This window comes from Emys orbicularis, chromosome 10, assembly GCF_028017835.1.
Source record: "Emys orbicularis isolate rEmyOrb1 chromosome 10, rEmyOrb1.hap1, whole genome shotgun sequence".
Taxonomy (NCBI): domain Eukaryota; kingdom Metazoa; phylum Chordata; order Testudines; family Emydidae; genus Emys; species Emys orbicularis.
In genome coordinates, this window is record NC_088692.1 from 31,389,334 (window position 1) to 31,417,159 (window position 27,826).

A 27,826-nucleotide genomic window follows, 5' to 3' on the forward strand; every position below is an offset into this window, starting at 1 on the left:
GCAGCTATATGGTGCAATTTAAATCAAAAGCTATGAATATTTCAGGAACTATGACTCAGCCATATTGCAAATTATGTATACATTATGGTAATACATATAAAAATTTGGGGCCCTGTCCTTCTCCCATTGATTACAATAGGAGCAGGATTGGGTCCATAAACCCTAATATATGCTGTACAAAAAGCTACATTGAAAGAACGTTAATGTTGCAAAGCGAAGGACTGAAAAATCAGAAAATGGCTTTATTAAGGATGCCTGCATAACCTTAACTCTGTCCCTTTGTGCAAACAAAATATTACATGGTCTTTTAGTACTTCATCGCATACTATTTTTACTATAGGATCCCTGCCTTATTCAGCACACTGGTTGAACAGTGTTTAGTGAATGAAGCAATGATACATAGTGAATGAGGAAATGTGTCTAATTTTAATCCAAATTCTGTTTGCAATTACTAGTGTAAATTCATTGAAATCAGTGGACTTTAAATTTACACTGGTATATCTGAAAATATCTTTCTGCCGTCAGTAGACAGGTCAATCGATATGTAATGAATGAGGCAAGTGTCCACTCACACTGAACAGTGAAGATAATAAATATTCAAAAGTTACTTCATTCACTGAATCCCATCCATCCTATATGTGATCTTGTGATTAAATACTGTGTAATAATGTATATGGATAAAGAGCTCAGTTGAGGTTCCATGTGTTAACTTTGGCATCTCCTGAATGTTGAGTGTTTCATTTTGCATCCTTTATGTTCTTTCAACACAGCTAAGTTTTATTTAACTTTTCATTTGTTTGTTAAGCAGTGACTGTGAGAGACATGGTCCCTGCCCTGAGAAGCTTACATTCTAAATACAGTAACTCCTCACTTAAAGTTGTCCCGGTTAACGTTGTTACGTTGCTTATCAATTAGAGAACGTGCTCATTTAAAGTTGCGCAATGCTCCCTTATAACCTTGTTTGGCAGCCACTTGCTTTGTCCACTGCTTGCAGAAAGAGCAGCCCATTGGAGCAAATTGGGTGCTTGGAACCAGGGTGGACTGGCAGTCTCCCTATCAGCTCCCTGTTCCCCTAAGTTCCCTGTGCAGCAGCCGCCCAGCAGGCTATCAGTTGCCAGCTGTTCAGCTGTCCCTCTCCCCACTGCCGTGTGCTGCTCCTGCCCTCTGCCTTGGAGCTGCCCGTGGGAGCCTTCTGCTTGCTGTGCAGGTGGGGTCGGAGGGGGGCTAATGTCAGGGTGTCCCCCTCCCCCCGCTTCTGCCCCCCGCTCCTTTACCCCATCTCCACAGAGTGGGAGGGGAGGGCAGGGACACAACAGGGCTCAGGACGGAGGGAGCTTGCTGGCAGCAGCTGCTGTCTCAACTTGCTGATCTACTTAAAAAGGCAATCTACTTTGAGTGGGGTCAGCGTACTTAAAGGGGCAATGCGCATCTCTCTCTCACATAGGGTGTGTGTCTCCGTCTCTGTCTGCCATGCTGTCTCCCCTCCCTCCATTCATGCTGCCTTGTAGAGTGTGAGGCTACATTAACAACAATGTGTTAACCCTTGAGGGCTCAGCCGAGTGCTAGTTCATCATTTAGCAGTAAGGCATTCCCTGGGAAATATCCCATCTTCTGACTCCACCACCTCAACCAAGCTTCACAATCATCATTGCTGTGTATAGTACTAAATTGTTTGTTTAAAACTTATACTCTCTGTGTGTGTGTGTGTGTGTGTATATATGTATATATATATATATATATAGTCTGGCAAAAAAAATTTCCCTGGAACCTAACCCCCCCTATTTACATTAATTCTTATGGGAAATTGGATTCACTTAACATTGTTTCGCTTAAAGTAGCATTTTTCAGGAACATAACTACAATGTTAAGTGAGGAGTTACTGTAGAGAAACAGTACAATTTGGAAACAAATAATTTAATTACCATAAGATTCATTTAGCACACAGTAATGCCCATTTTGTCTTCATTTGAATAAATGAATAAAATAATATTGTAGATTTCTAACTTAGGCAGACCTCTACTCATTTCCTCTGCAAAGACAGATGCATGGTAACTGTTTAATAACTTTGCTGTTTCCAGTGGAATGTCACTTCAGTTTGCTCTTGTTTTGCAGTGTGGCCTTGAAGTGTCAGTGTACATCCAAGAGTCCCTGCTTTCTGTATCACAACTTTCAGGTGGCAATCTCCTCAGGGTTACCTTGGAGGCTGCTTATTCTGTCCCTGAAGTGTTTGTTCCCACAGGACCCCAGCAAAACTACATGGTTTGCTTGCAAGTACCAACTGTTGGAGAGGTGGGGAACTGTCAATGAACTCTTTGTACATGTCCCAGATAGATCTTTGCTTCTGTGGTTGTGGTTTCTAAGATGTTAATCTGCATGAGTAATGAATGCCTATGCCTATTATGTGAGTATGTCCAACTGTTTCTGTGGCCACATAACTATATTGATATTTGTCAATGATTTTTCAGCTATTTGTGTATGTATATTTCTGTGACTTAGATCAAGCCCATTGTTGCCTGGTCTGTTCATCTCCATGGCAACTCCCATGTGCATGTGTGTTGAAATGGGTGGGATTTTCCTGTCTCTGTCAGTTCATGCAGTTTGATGCTTGTGTTTTGTAGCTTCTATACCTGTGTGGGCTGGATCATGTTTTCCAAGCTATGTCGCTATAATGTTGCTTTTTTACTTGTTGGTCACACCTCACTATAGTGTTTACTTGCTTTTGCTCAGACCTCTGAATGAAAATCCTTTTCCTTTATACCTCTCTAGAAAGAGTACCCCTTGGCATTCAAGAACGGGATCCTGAAGCTTGGTGGTGAAAAAGAGCCAATACCTCGGCCAAAAAAATGGCCCATTAGCAACATCCTGGCACCAGGAGCTCAAAACATTCCAGACTCTTTTATTGTTGGTGGCCCCTATGAGGAGGAGGATGGAGAGCTCAACAAAACAGAGGTGAGGAAGAAATGACCTTGAAGCAGCCGGGAGAGAGCCGTAGTATGTAGCAAAACTAATTACTGACAACCTACTTTCAAAGATACAAAATGGGAAAATTGAGAAGAAAGGTCCAGAGGAGGAGACCTGATGCTTGTCCAAGCACCATCACAAGCCAGGCTGCTGGTGACACAAGTAAATTTAACTTTAATTGGCCCCAGAACTATAGTAACTATTGCTAACTCATTTTGTTCATATGCTGATTTTTCTGTGTGGAGTTGAATTCTGCAATAAGTTCTCCCCTTGGAGGTGATAAGCATTTCACCGCTAGGCTAGGCACTCCCCATCAGTTGGAACGCAGTGTACTGAGTCAGGGTGTGATCTGAACATCTGACTGTTTCTCCTAGGACAGGGAATTTAGGATTCAGGCAGAGAGCATAAAGAAGAGAATTGTTTGGGACTTGGAAAGGCGCTGTTACCTAGACCCTCCAGCAGTTCTCAGGTAAGAAAACAAAGAAAAATTCTCTGGGCAAAAAGTGATGGGGTTGGGGAGGAACATATGAATTTCCAGACTGCATCCGCCCCATGATTCATCTATTTCAGTATCCTGTCTCTGACAGTGACCAGCACCAGGTGCTTTCGAGGAAGACGCAATAGACCCCACCATAGATGTGGGGTAATCTGCCTAATCCCTTATAGAGCTTGTTTTAAATCCTGAAGCATGAGGTTTTATATCCCTTCCAGTACTTTTAATTTTTTTAGCATCCGTAAGTCTGGATATTTCTGTTATCTATATAAATATCAAATCCCTCTGAATCTTGCTAAGTTTTTGACCTCAATGTCATACTGTGGCAATGAGTTCCATAGTCCAGTTATACATTATGTGTAGAAGTATTTCCTTGTATCCGTTTTGAATTTGCTACTTTTCAATTTAATTGAATGTTCCCTTTGTTTTTGAGCTATAAGACAGGAAGAATGGACACTCTCCATCTACCTTCTCTATAATTCATTATTTTAAACTTTTGTCATGTCTGCTCTTATTCATCTCCTTTCTAAGGTAAAGGGGAGAAAAGAAAGGAAAACTCCAACATGTTTCAGACTGATTTGCCAATTAATAATAGATCTATATCTAATGTGCCAAACAATAATAGATCTATATCTAATGTGCCACAGTGAGTAAAATGTGCCAAACAAATAAGAGTCACAGCCCCAAAATGCTTATTTTCTAAAGCCACAAAATGGTTTGTTCTGTCCAGTGCAAAGGGTACCGAACAAACAGAGTTGATGCTTTGCAGGAGGGGGAAGATGGTTATCTTCAGGAGTGTTTTGAAAGAGAGGGAGGACTTGGCTCATATTAAATGGAAGGCTATTCCAGGCATAACAAGTAGCATGAAAGAAGACATAAGATGTGGTCTGAAGTTTCCTCTTTAAACCTTCCCAGCTCTCTCCCTGCCCTAAGTGATCATCCTAGCCTATCAACAGCAAACTATCCCAATGCAAAGATAGGAGGAATAGTAAGAGGCCAGCATGGTTGCATTGGGAGCTCTTTAATGACCTGAAAATCAAAAAGGAATCCTACAAAAAGTGGAACCCTGGACCAATTGCTAAAGATGAGTGTAAAAGAATAGCAGAAGCATGTAGGGACAAAATCAGAAAGGCTAAGGCACAAATTGTGTTATGCCTAGCCAGGGTCATAAAAGGCAAGAAGAGGTTCTATAATACAGTAGCGGCAAGAGAAAGGTGAAGGAAAGTGTAGGTCTATTACTTGTGGGGAAGGAGAGCTAATGGACAACACCAAAAAAGCTGAGGTGTTTAATGGTTTTTTTTGCTTCTGTCTTCCCTAAAAACATTAATTATGACCAGATGCTTAACACAGTTAATATTAACAACAAGAGGGAAGGAACACAGGACAGAATAGGAAAATAACAGGTTAAAGAATATTTAGATAAATTAGATGTATTCAAATCATCAGGGCCTGACAAAATGCACCCCTAGGGTACTTAAGGAACTAGGTGGAGCCATAGGCGCCGACTTCCCCTCTTCCCCATGAGTGCTCAACCCCCTGACCCCACCCCTGCCCGCCCCTGCACCAACCTCGCCCTGCCCCAATTCCACCCCCTTCCCCCAAGTCCCCACCCCTTCCCCACCTCTTTACCACCTCCTCCCCTGAGTGCGCTGCATCCTCACTCCTCCCCCTTCCTCCTGGAAAGTCCTAAGCGCCGCCAAACAGCTGTTAGGCAGCAGGCGGGAAGCGCTGGGAGGGGGAGGAGTGGGGACGTGGCGCGCTTGGGGGAGGAGAAGGTGAGGAGGGGATGGGGGCTGGGAGACCTTGGCTGCTGGTGGGTGTGGAGCACCTGCTAATTTTCCCCCATGGGTGCTGCAGCCCTGCAGCAACCACGGAGTCGGCGCCTATGGGTGGAGCAGTCTCGGAACCATTAACAATTATCCTCAAGAACTCATGGAGGATGGGTGAGATCCCAGAGGAGTGGAGAAGAACAAACATAGTACCTATCTTTAAAAAGGGGAACAAAAAGGACCCAGGGAATTATAAACCAGTCAGCCTAACTTTGATACCTGGAAAGATACTGGAACAAATTATTAAATAATCTCCTTGTAAGCACCTAGAATTTGTGGATGACACCAGGCTGGCAGAGATTGCAAGCACTTTGGAGGACAGGATTAGACTTAAAAATAGTCTTGAGAATTGGTCAGAATCAACAAGATGAAATTCAATAAAGACAAGTGCAAGGTGCTACACTAACACACAACTACAAAATGGGGAATAGCCAGCTAGGCAGTAGTGCTGCTGAAAAGGATCTGGGGGTTATACTGGGTCACATTGATTGTGAGCCAACTACAGATGCAGTTGTAAAAAAAATTAATATCATGCTGGGGTGTATTAACCGGAGTGTCATAAGTGTGACCTGGGAAGTAACTCTTCCATTATACTCGGTGCTGGTAAGGCCTCTCCTGGAGTATTGTGGCCAGTTCTGGGTGCCACACTTTAAGAAGGACTTGGACAAGTTGGAGAAAGTACAGAGGACAGTAACAAAAATGATAAAAAGGTTTAGAAAACCTGACCTGTGAGGAACAGTTTAAAAAAACCTGGGCATGTTTAGTCTTAAGAAAAGAAGACTGAGAGGGAGCCTGATAGTCTTCAAGTATATTAAGGACTGGTGTAAAGAGGCCAGTGAGCAATTGTTCTCCATATCCATTTGAAGATAGGACAAGAAGTAATGGGCTTAATCTGCAGCAAAGGAGATTTAGATTAGATATTAGCAAAAACTTTCAACTATAAGGACAGTTAAGTACAGGAATAGGCTACCAAGGGAGTTTGTGGAATCCCCATCATCAGAGGTTTTTAAGAAGTTAGACAAACACCTTTCAGGGATGGCATAAGTATACTTGATCCTGCCTCAGCATGGGGTAATGGACTAGGCGACCTCTCAAGGTCCCTTCCAGCCCTACATTTCTGCGATTCTATCCTGTGATTCTGTCCTTTGTGATTTTTACAGTTGAATGCTGTGATAGCACAGCCAAAGCACTGTGATTTACAATGGAGAATGAGCCATAGGAGCTGATGAACTCTTAAGGAATAACATTCCTGTTTTCATGCAGTTGTCTCTGCTAATAAAAACTGAAACTTAGAATAGAACATTTCACTGGGGACACTGGTAGATTTTTTTTTTTTTAAGAAAATAATTCTACCAGTTTATTTCTTCCCATAGAGTTTACTGTAAATGTGTAGCCTCACTTTCCCTACATGGCACAGGCTAATCTCTGGACTGTTTTTCTATATTTCTCAATTGTCTCCTTTGGTGTGGCAGTTTACAGAAGCGCATTGCAGAATGCCGGTACTGGCCAGTGGAGATTACCAGGGTGCCTGTGGTTACTTCTACCAAAGGGAAATCTAGCAAGTTAGACAAGGTAAATATGCCTAGAGATTTGTATGTATGTGTATGATAGTATTTTGGTGCCATTTTCCATCAGCGGTTCTGCTAAGCCAGGAACAGTTTCCAAATGGCAGAAGTGAGTTAGGGAGGGCTAGAGGCTTTGATAATGGAGTAATCAGCCTTACAAAGCTGTCAAACAAATAGCAACGTTTCAAGTTACAACACACAAGTATCTTGCTAGTGCTCTTTAGTACCATGGCAACTGAAGAGGGATTACTTGGGAAAGTAACTGCTTGGGAAAGTAATTAGCTGATCTTTCCTTTGGCCAAGATGTTCCTTGAGCACCTCTCAGATGTTCAGGGATCCTAAACTGGCCATATGATTTTGCAGCAATGATTAGTCATTCTCCTTGCCCCATACTGGACACTAAGCTCCTCATAACTCTAGCAGAACATTCTGTTTCCTAGTCAGCTGGTGAGTGCCTTTAGAGGCTTATCTCTTTGAGTGCCAGGATTCAGCCCAGTAGGAACAGAGCACTTGGCTTCACTAAGAAAATGTGTCCTTGACTTGCAGAGATTGGAATAATATTGGGTATGGAAGGACTACAGCATATTCTTTCAAGCTGACACAGCTTTATGCCAGCTGGGGAAACTTCAGTGACAGGACACCATTGATATAACTTTGTTTTATTAGGAATTGGTGCAGTATGCAGAAGCCTGCAGTGATGGCCTGAAAACTTTGCAAAGAACAGTCCTGAGAACAATCATTTAGCTAACTCATGCCTGGTCTTGTTTGCCTTTCTAGGGAGATGATGATGGACAGATTTTCTTCCATGGCGTGGCATACGTCAACATGGTGCCTTTGCTGTATCCTGGTGTGAAGCGCATACGAGGGGCTTACCGTGTATTTGCATATCAAGACAGTGAGGTGTTTGGGAAGGTGAGAATGGGCTTGTACTGTACACTGCAGTACAATCTCCTTGTCCATCTGTGTTCATGCATCACATGTTTGGGAGCAGTCAGGGCTATCAGAATGGTACTTTAGGTTTGCCTTTACAATAAAGCTGGCTCTGAGACTTCACTGGATTTCCAAGCTTATTGGAGCAGTTTCCTAAATGAGCCAATTTATTTCCTAAGCCGTGGTATGAGGCAGACATCCTGTGCAATGGGGTTTGGGGATTGAAGGGACCCTTAGGACATGACTTGTCTTCACTCCTTTCTCTGGCAGCAGCTAATCAGTGTTGTAAAAATCCTCTTCCCCCTTATGATAGGTGTTTTTCCCACCACTTCTTAGTGAGGCAGGTCCTCCTAGGAAAATATAGTGGTTACTGGATCAGTGTAGTTACCACCAGGGATGCTCAAAAGATTTTAATTAATTAAAAGGACCACATTGAGGTTGTAATTCATACAGTTTTTTCTATTTTAGTTTCTCTTCTCCCCTTCCCCCCAACCATGTTACTTTAGGCAAATATTAACATTCATGTTTCCCTTGAACAATGTTGAACTTGTTTCCGTGTTTGTCCCAAAGCAGGAGAGACTCACACAAGGGAAAGTAAGTTGGTTTTACTGGTCCCCTCATTCACCTTAACTGTTGACTGGGGATCACAAATATCCCAAGTGCAGTCTAGTAGCTGGACCTGGATGAAAACACCAGCCCTTTCCTGTGTGAGTCACACAAACTTTATCCTTCTAGGAGATGGATTATTGAAAAGCAGGTCCAGGCAGACAGCTTTCCTCTAGTCTCTGCTCTATAGGGTGACCAGATGTCCGGATTTTATAGGGACAGTCCTGATATTTGGGGCTTTTCCTTATATAGGTTCCTATTACCCCCCACCCCCTGTCCTGATTTTTCACACTTGCTGTCTGGTCACCCTATTGCTCCACAATATCCCAGCAGTGCTTTGGTGATGTCTTCTTTCCCATATGGTACTCCCCACTGGGTCACAATTATAAAAATACATTGTAACTTGCAAATAAAACAACACATGCTCTCTCTGTCTCTCTTACATTCTCATTTCCTGGTCTCCTTAATGCCATGGACTGGACCTTATGCTTGATGAGAGCTGTTGTCCAGATGATGTAGCTAATTCAAACCAACCTAAGTTATTGCACTAACCATAGCTTTTAAATAGGTGCTAAATTGCAGGTGATGCAACCCTCCTATGCAGAGATAAAATGTTATTTAAAAAGGCAACCTCTGAAAAATGTTTAGTGATAATTTAATGATTCATTGCTGTGCTCTAGCATGTGAAGTGTTGCGGCAAGAAGGATGGTGATGTCCAGTCCCGCAAGCTGCATTTCTTTTTTTGCCTTAATTTCAAAATTTCCTTCTTTTTCAGACTAAGTGTCTATTCAGCATTTTACGTGATCTTGGGCATCAAGCCAATTTGAACAAATTAGGGCCAGTGATCGCAGCAGCCAGCTCCCCTCATTCAAAAGCTATGCCCAGTAGGAACCAGAAAGAGGATAAAATGACCAAAGAGAAGGATGTTCTAAGAAAGGTAAGGGTTAGAGAGAAATTCACCCATGGTTATAAAGCTCTTGGGCCTTGCCATGCTTGTGTGACCTGGGGTGCCTGGGGCAGACCTCACTGAAAATGCCAAGGTCAGGGAAAGCTGCAAAAGGGAGAGCAGATACACCCAAAACTGGTGGTTAACACTGAAGTTAAGCTCATCAACCAGTCACAAACTGTGCTTCTGATCTCCCCCACACTGGTTATCAAGAAGCTAAAAAAGAAATCACCCAGCCCCCTTTATTGCATTCCAGTTCTCTGGCTCCCAATCAGCACCTAGGTCCAGGATAGTGAGAAGTTATTTAAAAAACTGTGCTCACTATATAAAATGTTCTTCTGACCCCAAAGGGTCAGCCACATTTCCAGGTCAGTATAGGTTTGGTTCTTACCCGAAATACCACGCTGCCAGCCAATCCTTTAGTGCCTAAAACTAAAGGTTTATCATAAAGAAAAAAGAAAGAACAAGAGAGTTGTTAAATGGTAAAGCACTCAGATACATACAGAGACTTCAAAGTCCATATATCAGGTTCTTAGCAATACTGGTGAGATTGCTGGCTTGAAAGTCCTTCTGGAACACATCCACAGCTGGATGGGTCATTCAGTCCTTTGTTCAGAGCTTCGTTTGTAGAAAAGTTACTCGAGGGTAAGAAGCAGGAATGAAGACAAAATGGAGAAGATGCAGCTGCCTTTTATATTCTTTTGCCATGTGGCTTGTACTTCCTGTGTCCCAAACACAAGCTTCACAGCACATGGCATGGAAAAGCCTTAGAGTTTTCTGTCTACCGGCGTGCCCCTACACGCCTTGCTGTCTAATAAGGTGTATCCCTTGCCTTCTCTCAATGGGTCAGTTGTATAGCTGATGACCCTTGATGGGCTATCGAACAGGCTAGGCAGTGCTGTTGCCAATCTGTCTGGGGGTGTTACCCAGAAACACAGCACAAGTTTGGAAATAACCGATATACCCTACATATCTATACTCACCATAAAAAGGTGATACAAACATATACACAAGATTATCATACTTGGCAAATTATAACATTTTCATAGATACCTTACATTGCATATCTGGCCAGATTCCTTGCAATTTTATAATATGGTATCAGTAATATCACAAAGTGTCCCACATATTCCATACAGTGTCACAGTTTGTATAAGAGAAAGCAGATTTGTGGAACTCAGAAACTTGGAAACGTTGCATGTTTTAGGACAGAAGGGAGGCAGGGGGGCCAGCTAGTATTCCTTCTTCCTGAATGATTGAAAAATCGTCATCACTTTGGAATTTCCTAATACATGATGCATGAACCAAATCTAACATTGAGAATGGCTTGGCTGTTTAATATTCATGGCTTTCAAAACTGTAGCATGGTAAGCTGGTAATAAACCTCTGTTTTACTGCTCTCTTGGTGTCACAGGGACTGGATTAATTTTGGGAAGTGTGAGGATCTTTGAATACTGAACAATGTAGACCTTCTTTCTCTTGCTAGATGTCCACTACGCTAAAATCTCAGGTGTCAGAGACTGCTATAGAAACTGAAGCAACAGTGTGTCAGAACCTGGAAGGACAGGTAAGTGTGTGCTTTAAAGAGATGGAAAGAATCTGTAGACTGTCATTGTGTAAATTCCCATAGCCCAGATTCCAGCATCATCTACATAATTGACTTCTGCTAGGAGAGCTGAGGACTGGGGACTTTCACTTCTTTTGCAGCTACCACAGTGAGATCTCTCCAGTGACATCTGTGCACACATTATCATTCAAGTGGGGGATCAAAAATATCGGGGACTGAATTTAGGAGGGTTCTTCAACAGTTTTCATATTTTGGCTTCCTTCTCAAAAAAAAAAAAAGAATCTGAGGAAATTGTTTCTCCAGACCTGTGCATTTCGCTAACTCGATTTTTCTGTGATATAAAATTTTGAGGTCAGATAAGAAAACAAGCTGTTACTCTATGATTCCAGCAGAGTCCTTGGTAAACATCTGGCATTGTGCTAAGGCTTCAGTCATGACAGCAGTGACACTGAAAAATGTGACACTGAGAGAGCAATGTTTGTCTTCACAGCAATATGTAGATGCAGGGACATTCCTGGTGATGGAAATAGAGCTGGCCAAGGCCTTGGTACCAAAACGATTGCCGGAGGAGCTCGCCAGCCGGTGCGTAAAGGCATGACTGTAACACTGGAGTCAGTGGTTTGACTGTAAGCTCCTCAGGCCAGGGACTGTTTTGTAATGTATCTGTTAAATGTCACGCACACTTGTGGTGCTGTATAAATAATAATGGGCCTGATCCAAAGTCCATTGAAATCAATAGAAAGAATTGCCTTGACTTCATTGGGCTTTGGATCAGGCCCATTAAGAACAGGGAACTGGTGTGGGTTTGGAAGACAGGAAGATAGATTCACATTTCACCTAGTCTTGTATGGTTCTTTTTAATGTATAATTTATTGAATAGGAAAGAGAGAATACTGAAAACAGATAAAATCCAGCATGTGCGGAAAAAGGGCCTCACAAACTCTCTCGATGTACAACTGAATCAACAGACCTAAGGGAACAGCACAGGGGGGCAGAGGGATAGGAGAGGGTGTGAGGGAGCTACTGAGACTCGGCTGAGGGGGTGGCAGCCCACTTCAGGCTGGGAAGGGTGGTCCCAGCAGTTCCTACCTGCTCGCCAGCCCTCTGGGTCCCACTCTTGCTTCCACCGCTCTCGCTTCCACTGCCCCCCTGTCCTCCCACCCCCATGTACAAGTTTTCATGGGGGCAGAGCCCACACAATAATTCCATTGCATGGGCACTACTCCCCACTGCCCCTGGAACAACACAGGAATTGCCATAATTCAGTAGGTCATTGGCCTACATAAACTGGTATGCTCTAGCAATGGCCTATGTCTGGTGCATGAGAGGAAGTTGAAACCCCTTTATAACAGCCTTCATTTTAACTTTGTTTACACCAGTTCTACTTCTGGGCAACTTCACTGAATTTGGTGTTATTGGTCCTGATTTATACTGGGGTAAGTGAGATTGGAATCAGGTTCAGTACACCCAGCCAGTTGTGCAATGCTGAACATTGGGCAGGAGGGCTTCTGGCCTGTGTTATACAGGTCAGACTAGGTGACCACAGTGGCCTTGGGATCTGGGAATCTGGATTCTGGGTTTGAAATCTGAATCTATTCTGGCCCTGGATGGTAATCAGGTTACACCCAGAAGTGTGCTCATCTAGTTGCAAACGTTATTCCTATGTATGTCAATACTGAATCATTTCTGGACTCGTGTTTAAAATACTGTGAATTCCATAGTCAGCTTCTGTGGGCTGAGTTTAAGGTTCTCTATCAGTCTAAACTCATATTTCCAGCGTTATTTGCCTGATCATTGACCCTTAATAATATTTTCACAATGTTTTCTAATGATAAAGTAGATAATGCTGTACAGTTTTCATTCCTGTCAGTAGTCATGGATTCCATGAGACTGGTATTGACAAACATACAAGATCTGAGATGTGGGGGTTTCATAGGGCAGCAGGTGGTTAGGTAAGTGAGGTAGGGGATGTACTTTGAATATTTGTACTGATGTTGAGCATTTTCAGAGACCAGCCCATGGCAATGTACAGAGGTGGGTGCTAGAGATCAATTAAAACATTGCAGGAATAGAAAGGGCCAGAGCAGTGGCTCACAGCACAAGTACTAGACACTGGACTAGATAGTACAGGACAGTCAGGTTTGTGAAAAGAGCCTAGGGACTTTATTTGCATTCATACTAAGCCCCCTTTACACCCTTTAATGTAAATGAAAATCAGGCCTTGGGCCTTTAGTGAGGTGTGAGGTTTTGAGCACTGGCCTGCTAAACCCAGGGTTGTGAGTTCAATCCTTGAGGGGGCCACTTAGGGATCTGGGGCAAAAATCAGTACTTGGGCCTGCTAGTGAAGGCAGGGGGCTGGACTCAATGACCTTTCGGGGTCCCTTCCAGTTCTATGAGATAGGTATATCTCCATATATTTTTATATTTAACTAGTTATCCAAGAAGTCATGATGAGCCCCACACACTGAATGTAGAGATTTTTGTCTGCACTGAGTTGTTCTTGGTCTATGGTATGTCTACATGGCAGCAGGCAGGGTAATTTCCAGTTCTACTTGAGCTGGTACACTGAAAATAGCAGTGTGGCTGTGATGGCATGGCAGCAGTTCAGGCTAGCTGCCCAAGTATTTACCCAGGAGGTCAGGCAGGATTGTACTTGGGCAATTAGCCCAAGCCACCACCCGTGCCATCACGGACACACTCCTGCTTTTAGCATGATAGTTCAAGCGAATGTGTGTCTGGCTGGGTTGGGAATTGCCCTTCCAGCTGCTGTATGGACATTCCCTGTGAGGCTTCATAATTTCTCCCATGATCTGATTGTTTCTGTGCCTTATCCCCAAGCTAACTATAACAGGCCGATAACCCTAGAAATACAGACTACTTGGGTCCAGGACAGATTGGGGCTGCTTTCTGCACATGGAATAGCTTCCTTCTGCTTTCTCTCACACAGAGTTAAGGAGATGATTCCTCCACGCCCTCAGCTACCACGCCGGAGTGCAGGAGCTAAGAAGGTAGGTCCTTTCTGTGACTGTTTTCCGCTCCACAGGTGTCTAGTAACCCTCCACGATCCTCGTTTTCAAATCCACACTACCGAGAAGTCAGTAATAGAATGAGCTAAAAGGGCTATGTCTACACTACAGCCTGTGTCAACATCATGAATAAACCACCCCCTGTGCGACATAAGTTACACCGACATAAGCACTTGTGTGTACAGCGCTATCCGACATAGCTTCTGCTGTTTACAGAGGTGGTTTTATTATGCTGACGGGAGAGCTCTCTCCTGTTGGCATAGAGCGTCTTCACCAGATGTGCGGCTGCTGCAGCACTGTACATGTAGTCATACCCTAAGATTTGCAGGAAACACGTTCCTTTCTAAAGGACAAACAGAATGAAGAAAGCGTTTAGGGATATATTTTGTATATATGGTACTTGTACCACACCTTTAAGGAGCTCCTCCCCTAATCTGTGTTAGCTAGACTCATGGAAAATCAGAGAGGGAGGAAACAGCAGTAGTTGGGTTTATCCCCCCCCTTTCACTAGGTTGGGCATGCTTCCAGCTACAGAGTCCTTGGGGTCTGTTCCCACCGCAGCAGTCACCAGGACCTCAACTTCCAGCTCCAGGATACATGTCTTTGTGCACCTCTTCCACTCCATTACAGCCAGTTCATGCTTCTGGGTCTTAATTGCTTTGTCTTTTAAGTCCAGGGTTTGCTGGTGGGCAGCCTTTTCTTTTTCCAGGGCAGCCTTTTCCCAGGAAAATTGCACATCAATTTCCATTTGTTTTCCCTTTAGATCATCACTCGATGACCTGGGATACCACAGAGAACCCCCTCCTGCCAGAACAGGCACCCCTCCACTCCTGTCTTGCTAAGTTAGACACTCCAGTCAGCTTCAGCACAGACACAGAGGTTGGGCCACACCTGTCTGCAGTTCACTGAAACGGAGATGCACTCAGCTCAAGGGCTTCTTAGTTAACAGGGATTTTCCCAGTGCCCAGAGTTCAGCCTTCCTGGGCAATTTGCAACTTGTGTAGTTCTAGCCTCTTCTGATCTTCACTCTTACTTATTTTGCTTCCTTTTCTGTCCCTATTTCCCTTACCTGAAATAAGCAAACAGAAAATAACAAACCAGTAACCACTTTGTCTGTTCTCCAGCCACCACACTTAAAACTCACTTAAAATCACTACCAGTATCTCAAGGCAATCAGCTGTGCACAGACCCTGCTCGACTACACCACTGTGACGGGTTGGGTCACAGAAACCCCCTTGGAGACTGCCAACTCATGTGCCAAGACTACTACTGCCCCTGCTTTCCCTGCCAGCTTGGGACTCCAGCACCCTGTCTTGTTGAGCCAGACACGCCAGCCTGCTCCAGCACAGACCCAGGATCTGAACCACGTGCCCCAAAGCTGCAGATTTAACTGAAAGCAACTTAAGAAGTGTTCCTGTCTTTAACGCTCAGATGCCCAACTCCCAATGGGGTCTAAACCCCAAATAAATCTGTTTTACCCTGTATAAAGCTTATACAGGGTAAACTCATAAATTGTTCGCCCTCTATACCACTGATAGAGAGAGATGCACAGCTGTTTGCCCCCCCCCCCGGTATTAATACATATTCTGGGTTAATTAATAAGTAAAAAGTGATTTTATTAAATACAGAAAGTAGGATTTAAGTGGTTCCAAGTAATAGCAGACAGAACAAAGTGAATTACCAAGCAAAATAAAATAAAACATGCAACTCTAAACCTAATATAATAAGAAAAGTGAATACAGATAAAATATCACTCTCAGAGATCTTTCAATAAGCTTCTATCACATGCCTTCCTAGTCTGGGCACAATCCTTTTCCCTGGCACAGTCCTTGTTCCAGCTCAGGTGGTAGCTCGGGGATTTCTCATGATTACAGCCTCTTTTGTTCTGTTCCACCTACTTATATGTCTTTTGCATAGGCGGGAATCCTTTGTCCCTCTCTGGGTTCCCACCCCTCCTTCTCAATGGAAAACCACCAGGTTAGAGATGGATTCCAGTTCAGGTGACATGATCACATGTCACTGCAAGACTTCATTACCCACTTGCCAGCACATACGTATACAGAAAGACTTACAAGTAAAACAGAGCCATCTACAGTCAACTGTCCTGGTTAATGGGAGCCATCAAGATTCCAAACCACCAATAATGGCCCACACTTTGCATAATTACAATAGGCCCTCAGAGTTATATTTCATATTTCTAGTTTCAGATACAAGAGTGATACATTTATACAAATAGGATGACCACACTCAGTAGATTATAAGCTTTGTAGTGATACCTTACAAGAGACCTTTTGCATGAAGCATATTTTAGTTACATTATGTTCACACTCATCAGCATACTTTCATAAAATCATATAGAGTGCAACGTCACACTGACAAATAAAATTATATTTTATGTAAAGCCTATTATACTACCATGGAAGAGATGACAATGTCTGAAATACTAGATTATGATGGAAAAATAAAACAGGAGCAATATCTAATTATAAAGGAGAAAGCTTCTATTTATACACAGACACCTTAGTAGTTATCAATCACTAATGGGAAGGATACGACAGGTTAATTGAGGCTGAGTCAGACGTACTTAGCAGGAGGAGTGGGCTCTGTAACATAAGTCAATTTCAAGCTTTGTACTAGACGTTACCTTTAAAGTCTGAATCCCAGGGCCGGATTCCTGTTTCAGCTCCAGCTTCTCTGTTTTCTAGGCCGTGGAAGATTACCACAATCAGATCACTAGTATTGCTGGAGCCATCCTGGATGAGTACCATGAGCTGTTTGGGAAGCAGATGGTTGATGGTGGTGTAATAGATCATCACACCCTGGAGGAACAGAAGTGTCAACTGAACTATGAACTCAACAGCTCAGGAAAATACTTTGCTTTTAAGGAACAGCTGAAGGCAAACCTTCCATTTGTATCTCTTTGATTGCCTTGTCATTTCCTTCCTGACTCTTTCTCTTCAGCAGAGAGCTTCTGTACTTCAATAGGAACTTAAAATGGCAGGTGCCATCTTACTGCAACTGAGGAATCCCTTTCAAATAGTCAGTACCTGTTCCAACAGGGGCATAAATTCTGAAGTTTCTCTTCTAACGGGGCAGGCAGTTGTCCAAACTTTGGTTGCATGCAGTGGCGGATTAATGATTTTGCCGCCCCTAGGCCCTGAAATAATTGCTGCCCCGCCCACCCCGACTCCACCCTTTCCCCGCCCCCATTCCAACCCCTTCCCCAAAGTCTCCGCCCCCTCCCTGCCCCGTTGGATCCCTTCCCCAAATCCCCACCCCGGCCCCGCCTCTTCCCCCAGCGCACCGTGTTCCCCCTCCTCCCCCCTCCCTCCCCGCCCCATGAAACAGCTGTTTTGCGGCGCAAGCGCTGGGAGGGAGGGGGAGAGAAACAGGACGTGGTGGTATGCTCGCGGAGGAGGCGGAGGCGAGCTGGAGTAGGGGGGGGCGATGTGGGGAGGGGAGGGGAGCTTCTCCATGGGTGCTCAAATTTGCCACCCCTGCAAATTTGCCACCCTAAGCCTAGGCCTTGTCAGCCTAGGCCAGGGGTAGGCAACCTATGGCACGTGTGCTGAAGGCGGCACACGAGCTGATTTTCAGTGGCACTCACACTGCCCGGGTCCTGGCCACCGGTCCGGGGGGCTCTGCATTTTAATTTAATTTTAAATGAAGCATCTTAAACATTTTAAAAACCTTATTTACTTTACATACAACAATAGTTTAGTTATATATTATAGACTTATAGAAAGAGACCTTCTAAAAACGTTAAAATGTATTACTGGCATGTGAAACCCTAAATTAGAGTGAATAAATGAAGACTCGGCACACCACTTCTGAAAGGTTGCCGACCCCTGGCCTAGGCGATAATACGCCGCTGGTTGCATGTCAGGAGAATCTTTTCTGTCAGTGGGGTACAGCTCCAAGCACGGAGTCACAAATGGCATGTGTTCGCACCACATTTCTAGGCAGGTTTAGTTTAGTTTCGAGCTAAAGGAAGGGATGGATAATCAGCTTTCCACATGCAGTAATCCTCTGTGTACAATTCTGGACCTGAACCATCCTACTAAGATGAAAAAAGAGTTCACTTCTTTGATTTAGTTAGTCTTGGCCTATGCTTGTACCACTCTGCCAATTGACCCCAGCCGTTGGAGGAACTGCCCTTTCTGGGGGTAAGAGCAGAATTCAGTCTCCATGTGTATTTAGCCAATGCTCCACCATGGACTGCTCCACCAATGGACTTGGGTCTGTCCAAGAGGGACCATAGTCAGCTAGGCTGAAAGTGGAATTCAGCTGCATTCACCCATCCCCTTAATCAGTGCTGTACATGGCCTTCTTTCATTAAATACATGTTATGGGTTCAGGCTAAATGAAGTTGGTGTTTTTGGCTCTCTGCTGCTGCCACAGAGGAAAGTGGTAGGTTGAAGGGTGGGACCCTATTGTCAAGTAGTTGTTTTATGTTCTCTGTAGCATGCAGTGGTGAAGATTGTGAGAGAGAAGTACTTGAGGACAACAGCATTCAACAACCTGGAGCAGCTACAAGCTTTCCTGAGTGAGCTGTATGTATACCTGGTGGATCAGATGCACGTTGCTCTAAATCAGGTAGGCAGACACCCAATCACATAGTAAGAACATTGTCAAGTGTGACTTGGAGTGTATTTATTTCACTATGGAGCTGAGGCCTAACACGGCTTTCTTGGGGTATGTCTACACTACGAGAGTAGTTCGATTTTACTTAAATCGAATTAGTGGAACCAATATTACAAAGTCGAACGTGTGTATCCACACTAAGAACAGTAATTCGACTTTGTGAGTCCACACTAACGGGGCAAGCGTCGACATTGGAGGCGGTGCACTGTGGGCAGCTATCCCACAGTCCCCGCAGTCCCCGCTGCCCATTGGAATTCTGGGTCGAGCCCCCAATGCCTGCTGGGGAAAAAAATGTGTCGAGGGTGGTTTTGGGTAACTGCCGTCATTCAACCGTCACTCCCGCCCTCCCTCCCTGAAAGCGCCGGCGGGCAATCAGTTCGCGCACTTTTCTGGTGAGTGACAGCACGGACGCCACAGCGCTGCGAGCATGGAGCCCGCTGCGACCATCGCTGCAGTTATGTCAATTGTCAACACCTCGCACCTTATCATCCACCTTTTTCAGAGGCAGATGCTGAGAAATCGGGCGAGGAGGCTACGGCAGCGCAGTGAGGACATTAAGTCTGAGAGTGGCACAGACCTCTCGCAAAGCACGGGACCCCGTGCCGTGGATATCATGGTGGCAATGGGTCATGTTGATGCTGTGGAATGGCGATTCTGGGCCCGGGAAACAAGCACGGACTGGTGGGACCGCATAGTGCTGCAGGTCTGGATGAATCACAGTGGCTGCAAAACTTTCGCATGCGTAAGGGAACTTTCCTGGAACTTTGTGAGTTGCTGTCCCCTGCCCTGAAGCGCAAGGACACCCGGATGCGAGCAGCCCTGACTGTCCAGAAGCGAGTGGCCATAGCCCTCTGGAAGCTTGCAACGCCAGACAGCTACCGGTCAGTCGCGAACCACTTTGGCGTGGGCAAATCTACCGTGGGGGTTGCTGTGATGCAAGTAGCCAACGCAATCGTTGAGCTACTGCTCTCAAAGGTAGTGACCCTGGGAAACGTGCAGGTCATCATAGATGGCTTCGCCACGATGGGATTCCCAAACTGCGGTGGGGCTATAGATGGAACTCACATCCCTATCCTGGGACCGGAGCACCAGGCCAGCCAGTACATTAACAGAAAGGGCTACTTTTCAATGGTGCTGCAAGCACTGGTGGACCATCGGGGACATTTTACCAACATCAATGTCGGATGGCCGGGCAAGGTTCATGACGCTCGTGTTTTCAGGAACTCTGGTCTGTTTAGACGGCTGCAGGAAGGTATTTACTTCCCGGACCACAAAATAACTGTTGGGGATGTGGAGATGCCTATAGTGATCCTCGGGGACCCAGCCTACCCGCTAATGCCCTGGCTCATGAAGCCCTATACAGGCGCCCTGGACACTGAAAAAGAACTGTTCAACTACCGGCTGAGCAAGTGCAGAATGGTGGTGGAGTGTGCTTTTGGCCGTCTCAAGGGGAGATGGAGAAGCTTACTGACTCGCTCTGATCTCAGCGAAACCAATATCCCCATTGTTATTGCAGCTTGCTGTGTGCTCCACAATCTCTGTGAGAGCAAGGGGGAGACCTTTATGGCGGGGTGGGAGGTTGAGGCAAATAGCCTGGCTGCTGATTACGCCCAGCCAGACGGCCGTGCGATTAGAAGAGCCCAGCGGGACGCGCTGTGCATCCGGGAGGCTTTGAAAGCTAGGTTCCTGAGTGAGCAGGGTAACCTGTGACTATTAAGTTTGTTTAAAGAGAAGCTGAACCTGCCCCCGTTTCTTTACCCAGTTAATGTTGACTATCCTCTCCAGTTACATACCCCCTTCACCCCGTTTCCCCCCTTCCAACACACCTTTAAAAATAAAATAAATGGAACTTTGTTCATTAACACCGTTTTCTTTATTAAGGGTTTCGTGGTAAAGGGTTGAAACTGGGACGCAGACTGTGGTGGGGAGCGGGTGTAGTGATGGAAAGGACGCTTCTAAACTCGAGGAATGACAGGCTCTTGCTCCTAGAGCAGTCCGCAGTGGTGGACTGGTTGTTTCAACGGAGCCTGCCACCCCTCCTTTTCGGGACTCTGTGTGTGGGGGCTATGTGACTTTGTGGCGGGGTAGGACGGTTACAGATCCCCTGCTGCGTGGCTCTGTCATCCAGGCTAAGGACCGCTGCATAAGATCTGTAACCGCCCTCCCCCGCCACAAACTCACATAGCCCCCCGCCACAGAACATGAAAACCACCTCCCAGACTGACCAGGGTGCCTACTGACTGCAATGTGTGTGTGACCTGCTGCTGAACCTGCCCCCGTGTCTGTACCCTGGTAAAGGTGACTGTCCTCTCCAATTACCAACCCCCTTTTCCCCCCTTCAAACACACTCTCCTCTAAAAGAAACTGACAGAAACAGTAATTAAAATAAATACACAGGTAGGGGATGACACTGGGACAGGGGCTTGGGTGAGGTGCTTTTGGAGTGAAGGAAAGGACTTATCAAAACTTGGGAATGAGAGCCGTCTGGTACTTGAGCAGTCTGCAGGGGTGGAGTGACTGTTTTCACGGCCCCTGCCGCCCCTCCTTCTTGGGACTTTGGGTGAGGGGGGGATGGGACTTGGTGGCGGGGGAGGGCGGTTAGAGATAGACTGCAGCGGGGCTCTGTCCTCCTGCCTCCGGTTCTGCAGAACATCTACAAGGCGCCGGAGCGTGTCCGTTTGCTCCCTCATTAGTCCAAGCAGCGTTTGAGTCGCCTGCTGGTCTTCCTGCCGCCACCTGTCCTCCCGTTCGCTGTGTGATCGCTGGTATTGTGACATGTTCTCCCTCTACTGGGTCTGCTGTGCCGCCTCGGCTCGGGAGCAGCCCATAAGTTCGGAGAACATCTCGTCCCGTGTCCTTCTCTTTCGGCGCCTAATCTGCGCCAGCCTCTGGGAGGGGGATGCTGGGGTAGGTCGGGAGACACTCGCAGCTGTGGGATGAAAAAGGGAGTGAATTCCTCACAAAGATACATTTTTGTGAACAATGAACATAGTCTTTCTCTGTGAACAAGACCATGCACAGCACCTATCACATGCGCACTCAGGACAAGGTCGAATTTTCGGCCTTCCCATTCAGTGCCTGGGGTCTTGGAGTACAGATCACACAAGCGGGGCAGGACAGCGGAATTTGGGTAGCAGGCGGACATGGTAAGCTGTAGACTTTTGGCTGCTGAAAGCTTAATTTATAGCAGTGCCCTCCTTTCACGTTCAAAGCAATGCCCCTAGCGTTGGCCAGTTCCTGCTGCCAGCAATCCAGCCAGCATGAACTCTGCCCCTGTCCCACCCCCCTCGTGGCTGTCCCCGGGAAAGATCCCTGTATGCTGCCCCTGTCCCGCCTCCACCGCGTGGCTGTAAACCGCCGGTTACAGTTATGTAAAGGAACAGGCAATCAGTCCCAGTACTAACATTCCCCTAATTTAAAGCAGGTCACCATGAGTGATATCACTCTGATGAGGATTTCGGACACTGAGAAAGACCGCATGCTGCATGAATGCCAGCAAAAACCAGGGCCGTATGCGGCCATGCTGTGCGAGGCACTGATCCCAGAGTACTTGCTGCTAGTCTGGTGCGGAAAAGTTTCCTACCATGGAGGACGCAATAAGGCCGCTCTCCCCAGGAACCTGATGCAAAGGCTTTCAAATTACCTCCAGGAGAGCTTCGTGGAGATGTCCCAGGAGGATTTCAGCTTTATCCCCGGACATATTGACATAATTTTCCAGTAGCTGCACTGGAAAGGACTAAAAAGTAGAGCGCCTAGGGCAAACTAATCATGAAAAAACGGACATTTTGAGATACTTTTGCAGTAGTTGCACTGGCAAGGACTAAAAAGTTAAGTGCCTAGGGCAAAGTAATCATGAAAAACCCATTGTTAATATTCCATTCCTGTTCTGTTCAAAATAAATGTTTACATGTTTAAAACACTTACTGACTGATCCTTCCCCTGATTCAGGGTCACGGTTAACGCCTTGGGAGGGTTGGTAGGGGATCTCCATGAGGGTGATGAAGAGATCCTGGCTGTTGGGGAAATCAGCGTTGTAAGCGCTGTCGACTGCCTCGTCCTCCTCATCTCCTTCCTCATCTTCCCCGTCCGCGAACATCTCCGAGGAAGCAGCCGTCGACAATACCCCATCGTCAGAGTCCACGGTCAGTGGTGGGGTAGTGGTGGCGGCCGCACCTAGAATGGAATGCAGTGCCTCGTAGAAACGGCATGTCTGGGGCTGGGATCCGGAGCGTCCGTTTGCCGCTTTGGTCTTCTGGTAGCCTTGTCTCAGGTCCTTGATTTTCACGCGGCACTGCGTTGCATCCCGGCTGCATCCTCTCTCCGTCATGGCTTTTGAGATCTTCTCGTAGATCTTCGCATTCCGTTTTTTCGATCACAGCTCCGAAAGCACGGACTCATCGCCCCACACAGCGATCAGATCCAAGACTTCCCGATCAGTCCATGCTGGGGCCCTCTTTCTATTCTGCGATTGCATGGTCACCTCTGCTGGAGAGCTCTGCATCGTTGCCAGTGCTGCTGAGCTCGCCACGATGTCCAAACAGGAAGTGAGATTCAAACTGGCCAGACAGGAAAAGGAATTCAAATTTTCCCGGGGCATTTCCTGTGTGGCTGGTCAGAGCATCCGAGCTCGGACTGCTGTCCAGAGCGTCAACAGAGTGATGCACTGTGGGATAGCTCCCGGAGCTATTAGCGTCGAATTCCATCCACACCTACCCAAATTCGACATGGCCATGTTGAATTTAGCGCTACTCCCCTCGTCGGGGAGGAGTACAGAAATCGATTTAAAGAGACCTCTATGTCGAACTAAATAGCTTCGTTGTGTGGACGGGTGCAGGGTTAATTCGATTTAACGCTGCTAAATTCGACATAATCTCCTAGTGTAGACCAGGCCTTGGAAATCAGTGGGGGCAGGATCAAGCTCTGAATATGCAATTACTACAATTAGCCTAACATGCAGCCCCCGAAACATTGTCAGAAACATTTTTAATCTACACTATCTCAGTATTTCTATGGTCCCATAGCCAGAGGTGAAAGTAAGCCGGTACAGTCCGGTACGGCGTACCCGGCAAGAGCTGGTACGCCGTGCCGGACTGGACCAGCTTCTCCGGCGGTGATTTAAAGGGCCCAGGGCTCCAGCTGCTGCGGGAAGCCCCGGGCCCTTTAAATCACCGCCGGAGCTCCAGCAGCCAGGCTCGGGTGGGGATTTAAAGGGCCCGGAGCTCCGGCCTCTGTGGGGAGCCCCGGTCCCTTTAACCGCCGCCTGAGCCCCGTTGCCGGAGCTCCGGCGGTGCTTTAAAGGGACCGGGGCTCCCCGCAGTGGCAGGAGCACCAGGCCCTTTAAATCCCTGCTCGAGCCTGGCTGCCGGAGCCCCGGGGCCCCGGCAGCCGGGCTCCGGCGGGGATTTAAAGGGCCCGGGTCTCCCCGCAGCAGCTGGAGCCCCAGGCCCTTTAAATCGCCTCTGGAGCCCTGCCACAGCTACCCCAGCCCTAGCCCGAGCCCTGCCGCCCCGGGGTAGTGGTGGCAGGGCTCCCGCGGTGATTTAAAGGGCCTAGAGCTCCGCGGCAGCCGGAGCCCCGGGCCCTTTAATTCGCTCCGGGGCTCCCAGCCGCCTCTGCAGCTGGTAGCTCCAGGGTGATTTAAAGGCCCTGGGGCTCCCAGCCACAGACGGAGCCCCAGGGCCTTTAAATCTTGAAAGGCCCCACCTCTTCCAGTTGAGGCCACACCCCGCTCAGGACTCTGATGTACCGGTAAGTCCTTTACGTTACTTTCACCCCTGCCCATAGCCATAGAATATGTATGTGTATGAGGTGTCTTTGGGTTGATGCATGTTAGGGGTGGATGAGGAGATGTCAGCTAGCAGACTCATATATATGATACAGATCTTTCATTGTGTATCAAAGAGCCACACTGGGGACATTACACAAATTAGTAGAGTAGGAAGCTTGCAATATTCTTGGTCCATATGGAAGTCCTTAGATGTTTCTTTGGTTTTTAAGATTGAGACCTTCTGATACCAATAGACCACAGGTGTAAATAATGGGGAAGACACCTCACTTATGTGATGAAGGTAGCTCAAAGTCCATGATTTTACATACCTGATAGTGAGGTACAGATAAGAGAGATGCAGGAGTGAGTCCCATTTGCCATCAATAGTCAGAATGATTTATAATTTGTCGCCCAGCCTGTAATGTATTGCATTTTGTATCACACTGGATTTGCACAGTGATGCCACAGAGTGACCTAGTTCATCCTTGCCAAACTTCTGTGTGCTGATTTGACTTCATTTTATCTCCTATGTCCTTGTCTCTTAACAGATACTGTCACAGGAGAGTACTGTCGTTGCCTCACCCACCTTCACAAGCTGTGAGCAGCTGCGACTCTTTGCTCATGAAGCCGAAGTCAATGAGGACTATGCTCTGGCATCTGTCTACTATCAGGAGGTAAGGGAGCTTCTCCCCTCCCTTCCCTCTCTCCAGGCACATTGTTTGGCACACAGTATGTTATAGGGATGACAGTGAGGCTGAAATCAATGAAGGCCTCAAGCTTCTTACTGTAACTCCACTGTAGGTGGGCACAGTGAAGGAAGGATGATGCAGCTCAGTAGGCTTAGCACTTACCATTGAGAGTTGTTTGTCAGGATAAGGCTTATCTCAGGCTGAAGCATGACAGAGGCTGACCATGTCATTGTGGGCTTTCATCCTGATGGGGAGGGGAAAAGAACGGATCTGATGAGCTGTCACAAAAGGCAGCTAGAGTGAGAATTGGAAGATTATGTCACTTAACAAGAGGGGAAGGAGAGCTAGAAGGAAAAGCAACAAGAAAACTGGCTAAAGATGAAAAACTCTCTGCTCCTTACTGCCAGGTGAAGGAGGCAAAAAGACTGAAGGTGGGTAGACTGAAGGTTGATACTGGTCATGATCCCTGCTTAGGAGAAACTCTAGCTCATAGCAAATAAAGGCTGACAGTTGGCAGCCAAATGTTGGGGTGAAGATACAGAAAGGGAGATTAGCATAAAACTGGAACCCCTCATTCTGAACTTCTGCATCAGCTAAAACTCCAGGGATCCTAACTGTAGCAATGGTATCTTATACCTAGAGGCTGGCTCGTGACCGCCAGATTGTTCAGCACTGGCTAGATTATGGGGCATTCTGCCTTCTGATGGAGGAAAATATCAAAGCCCAGGAGTGTTTTCGTGAAGCTCTTTCTCTGAATCCAAGTCACCTGCACAGGTACTGCTGGTTCTGGCTAGGAGGGATGGCAGGGAGAGGGGTCTGTTTAATGTCACTGATTTAATCAGTTGTGAGTTTTTGTGGGTAACCTGTTTGACACCATCTCTAGCTTGCTGCTGTGTGGTATCATAGCTGTCATGATGGAGCACTATGAAGAGGCAGAAATCTTCTTTGAGGATGCCACCTGCTTGGAGCCATCCAGCATCCTGTCCTGGACTCTCTTAGGTATGAAATCAACTGAATATGTACCTTTGATAAACTCTGTAGACCTTTGGTTTTGCTCCTTATTTTGGTCCTGATCCCCATTGCTTGCTCTGGTGCTGTAAGAGCAGGAGTATGGAACCCAACAGAACAGAGGGAAATAGGTGCAACAACTCCTCATTGTGCAATTCGTTTGTCCCCACTCAGGTTTGTTCTATGAAATACAGGAAAATGATATTCGGGTGGAGATGGCCTTCCATGAGGCTAACAAACTACTGAAGGCACGACTGGCCAAAGAGAAAAATATCGCTGAAGCTGCTGAAGGAGGAGGAAAAAAGCTACACACTCTCTCTGCCACAGTTCTAAGAACTGTCACTTCTCCCCAGGAAGACACCCTACTAGGTAAGTCAGCAGTGTAGCCAGCAGCCAATCAGAGACTGGCGAGAAGGGCACTCAGATTTAATGTGGAGGGATGATGTCCAGTGAAAGGCATGAGAGGAAAATTAATGTTGGCTCTTTTGACCCAAGCAGTCAATCAAAGTGGGGGCACTGGGGATGTTCCAGTTGGAAGTAGAAATTGATGGAGTTTGGTATATTCTTATTGTAATCTTGTTTAATATGCAAAGTCCTGTTTCTCTGACCACAGAGGGAACCAAGAACAAAAGGAGCAGCTTCTTAGCTTACCACCCCCAAGCCTGCCAACACCAGACCTGAAAGCTCTAGCTCTCTCTTCTAAGGGCACATCTACACTTGCAAAGTTACAGCGCCAGCAGTTACAGCGCTGCTCAGAGAGCGCAGAAGGGAAACTGCTGTTGTGTGTTCACACTGACAGCTGCCTGCGCAATAGTGTGTTCAGACTTGTGGCACTTGCAGCGCTATTCAGAGCGGTGCACTCTGGGCAGCTATCCCACAGAGTAGCTCTTTCTCTTTTGCCGCTAAGACATGTGGGAAAGCAGAGAGGGTCGCAGGGCATCCTGGGTCCAATTCCAATGCCCCGTGATGCATTGCTTCGCATCCCATCAATCCCTGTGCTTCCGTCCACATTTGGCGCCATCTTTCAACGGTTTGTGTACTGTGCGGCCTGCCTCTTTCGGGCTGCAGGAATGGATCCCGAACTGCTGACCAGTATGCTGCTCGCTCTGACCAACACGTCACGAGTGGAAGTGGAGTTATTCCTTAAACTACAAAGGCAAGAAGAGTGCGACATTGATCTCACCACGCGTAATAGCTATGACAGGAGATTGTTTGTGGCATTCAAGGAGGTGGAACGCTGCTTTTGGGCTCGGGATCGAATTGTGATGAATGTCTGGGATGACGAGCAGTGGCTGCAGAACTTTTGCATGAGGAAAGCCACATTCATGGGACTGTGTGATGAGCTCACCATGGCCCTGCAGCGCAAGGACATGAGACTGAGAGCTGCCCTGTCACTGGAGAAGCGCGTGGCGATAGCACTGTGGAAGCTGGCTACTCCAGACTGCTACCGATCGGTTGCTAACCAGTTTGGAGTGGGAAAGTCGATCGTTGGAGTCGTGTGGATGGAAGTGTGCAGGGCCATTAATCGCATCCTGCTCCGAAAGACCGTGACTCTGGGCATGACATTGCGTGACATTATGGATGGCTTTATACAAGTGGGCTTCCCTAACTGCGGAGGGGCGATAGATGGCATGCACATTCCAATTCTGGCACCAGACCACCTAGCCACCGAGTACATTCATTGCAAGGGGTATTTCTCAATGGTTCTCCAGGCGCTTGTGGATCACCGTGGGCATTTTAGAGATATTAACGCAGGCTGGTCCAGAAAGGTGCATGACGAACACATCTTTTGGAA

At 46.5% G+C, this 27,826-nt stretch overlaps 1 protein-coding gene across 1 annotated transcript in view; it reads left to right on the forward strand.

Moving 5' to 3' along the window:
- Positions 1 to 2,241: 2,241 nt before the first annotated feature.
- Positions 2,242 to 27,826, forward strand: part of CFAP70 (cilia and flagella associated protein 70) — a 39,960-nt gene continuing 14,375 nt past the window's right edge. The window contains exons 1-17 of the mRNA XM_065412356.1: positions 2,242 to 2,289; positions 2,767 to 2,949; positions 3,336 to 3,430; positions 6,756 to 6,855; positions 7,626 to 7,760; positions 9,160 to 9,309; positions 10,497 to 10,526; positions 10,817 to 10,897; positions 11,388 to 11,479; positions 13,845 to 13,905; positions 16,629 to 16,820; positions 18,388 to 18,519; positions 24,883 to 25,008; positions 25,664 to 25,797; positions 25,907 to 26,022; positions 26,206 to 26,335; positions 26,530 to 26,561. Coding sequence (XP_065268428.1) covers positions 2,257 to 2,289; positions 2,767 to 2,949; positions 3,336 to 3,430; positions 6,756 to 6,855; positions 7,626 to 7,760; positions 9,160 to 9,309; positions 10,497 to 10,526; positions 10,817 to 10,897; positions 11,388 to 11,479; positions 13,845 to 13,905; positions 16,629 to 16,820; positions 18,388 to 18,519; positions 24,883 to 25,008; positions 25,664 to 25,797; positions 25,907 to 26,022; positions 26,206 to 26,335; positions 26,530 to 26,561 — 1,822 coding nt within the window. The 5' untranslated portion in view covers positions 2,242 to 2,256. The remainder of the gene's footprint in view (positions 2,290 to 2,766; positions 2,950 to 3,335; positions 3,431 to 6,755; positions 6,856 to 7,625; positions 7,761 to 9,159; positions 9,310 to 10,496; positions 10,527 to 10,816; positions 10,898 to 11,387; positions 11,480 to 13,844; positions 13,906 to 16,628; positions 16,821 to 18,387; positions 18,520 to 24,882; positions 25,009 to 25,663; positions 25,798 to 25,906; positions 26,023 to 26,205; positions 26,336 to 26,529; positions 26,562 to 27,826) is intronic.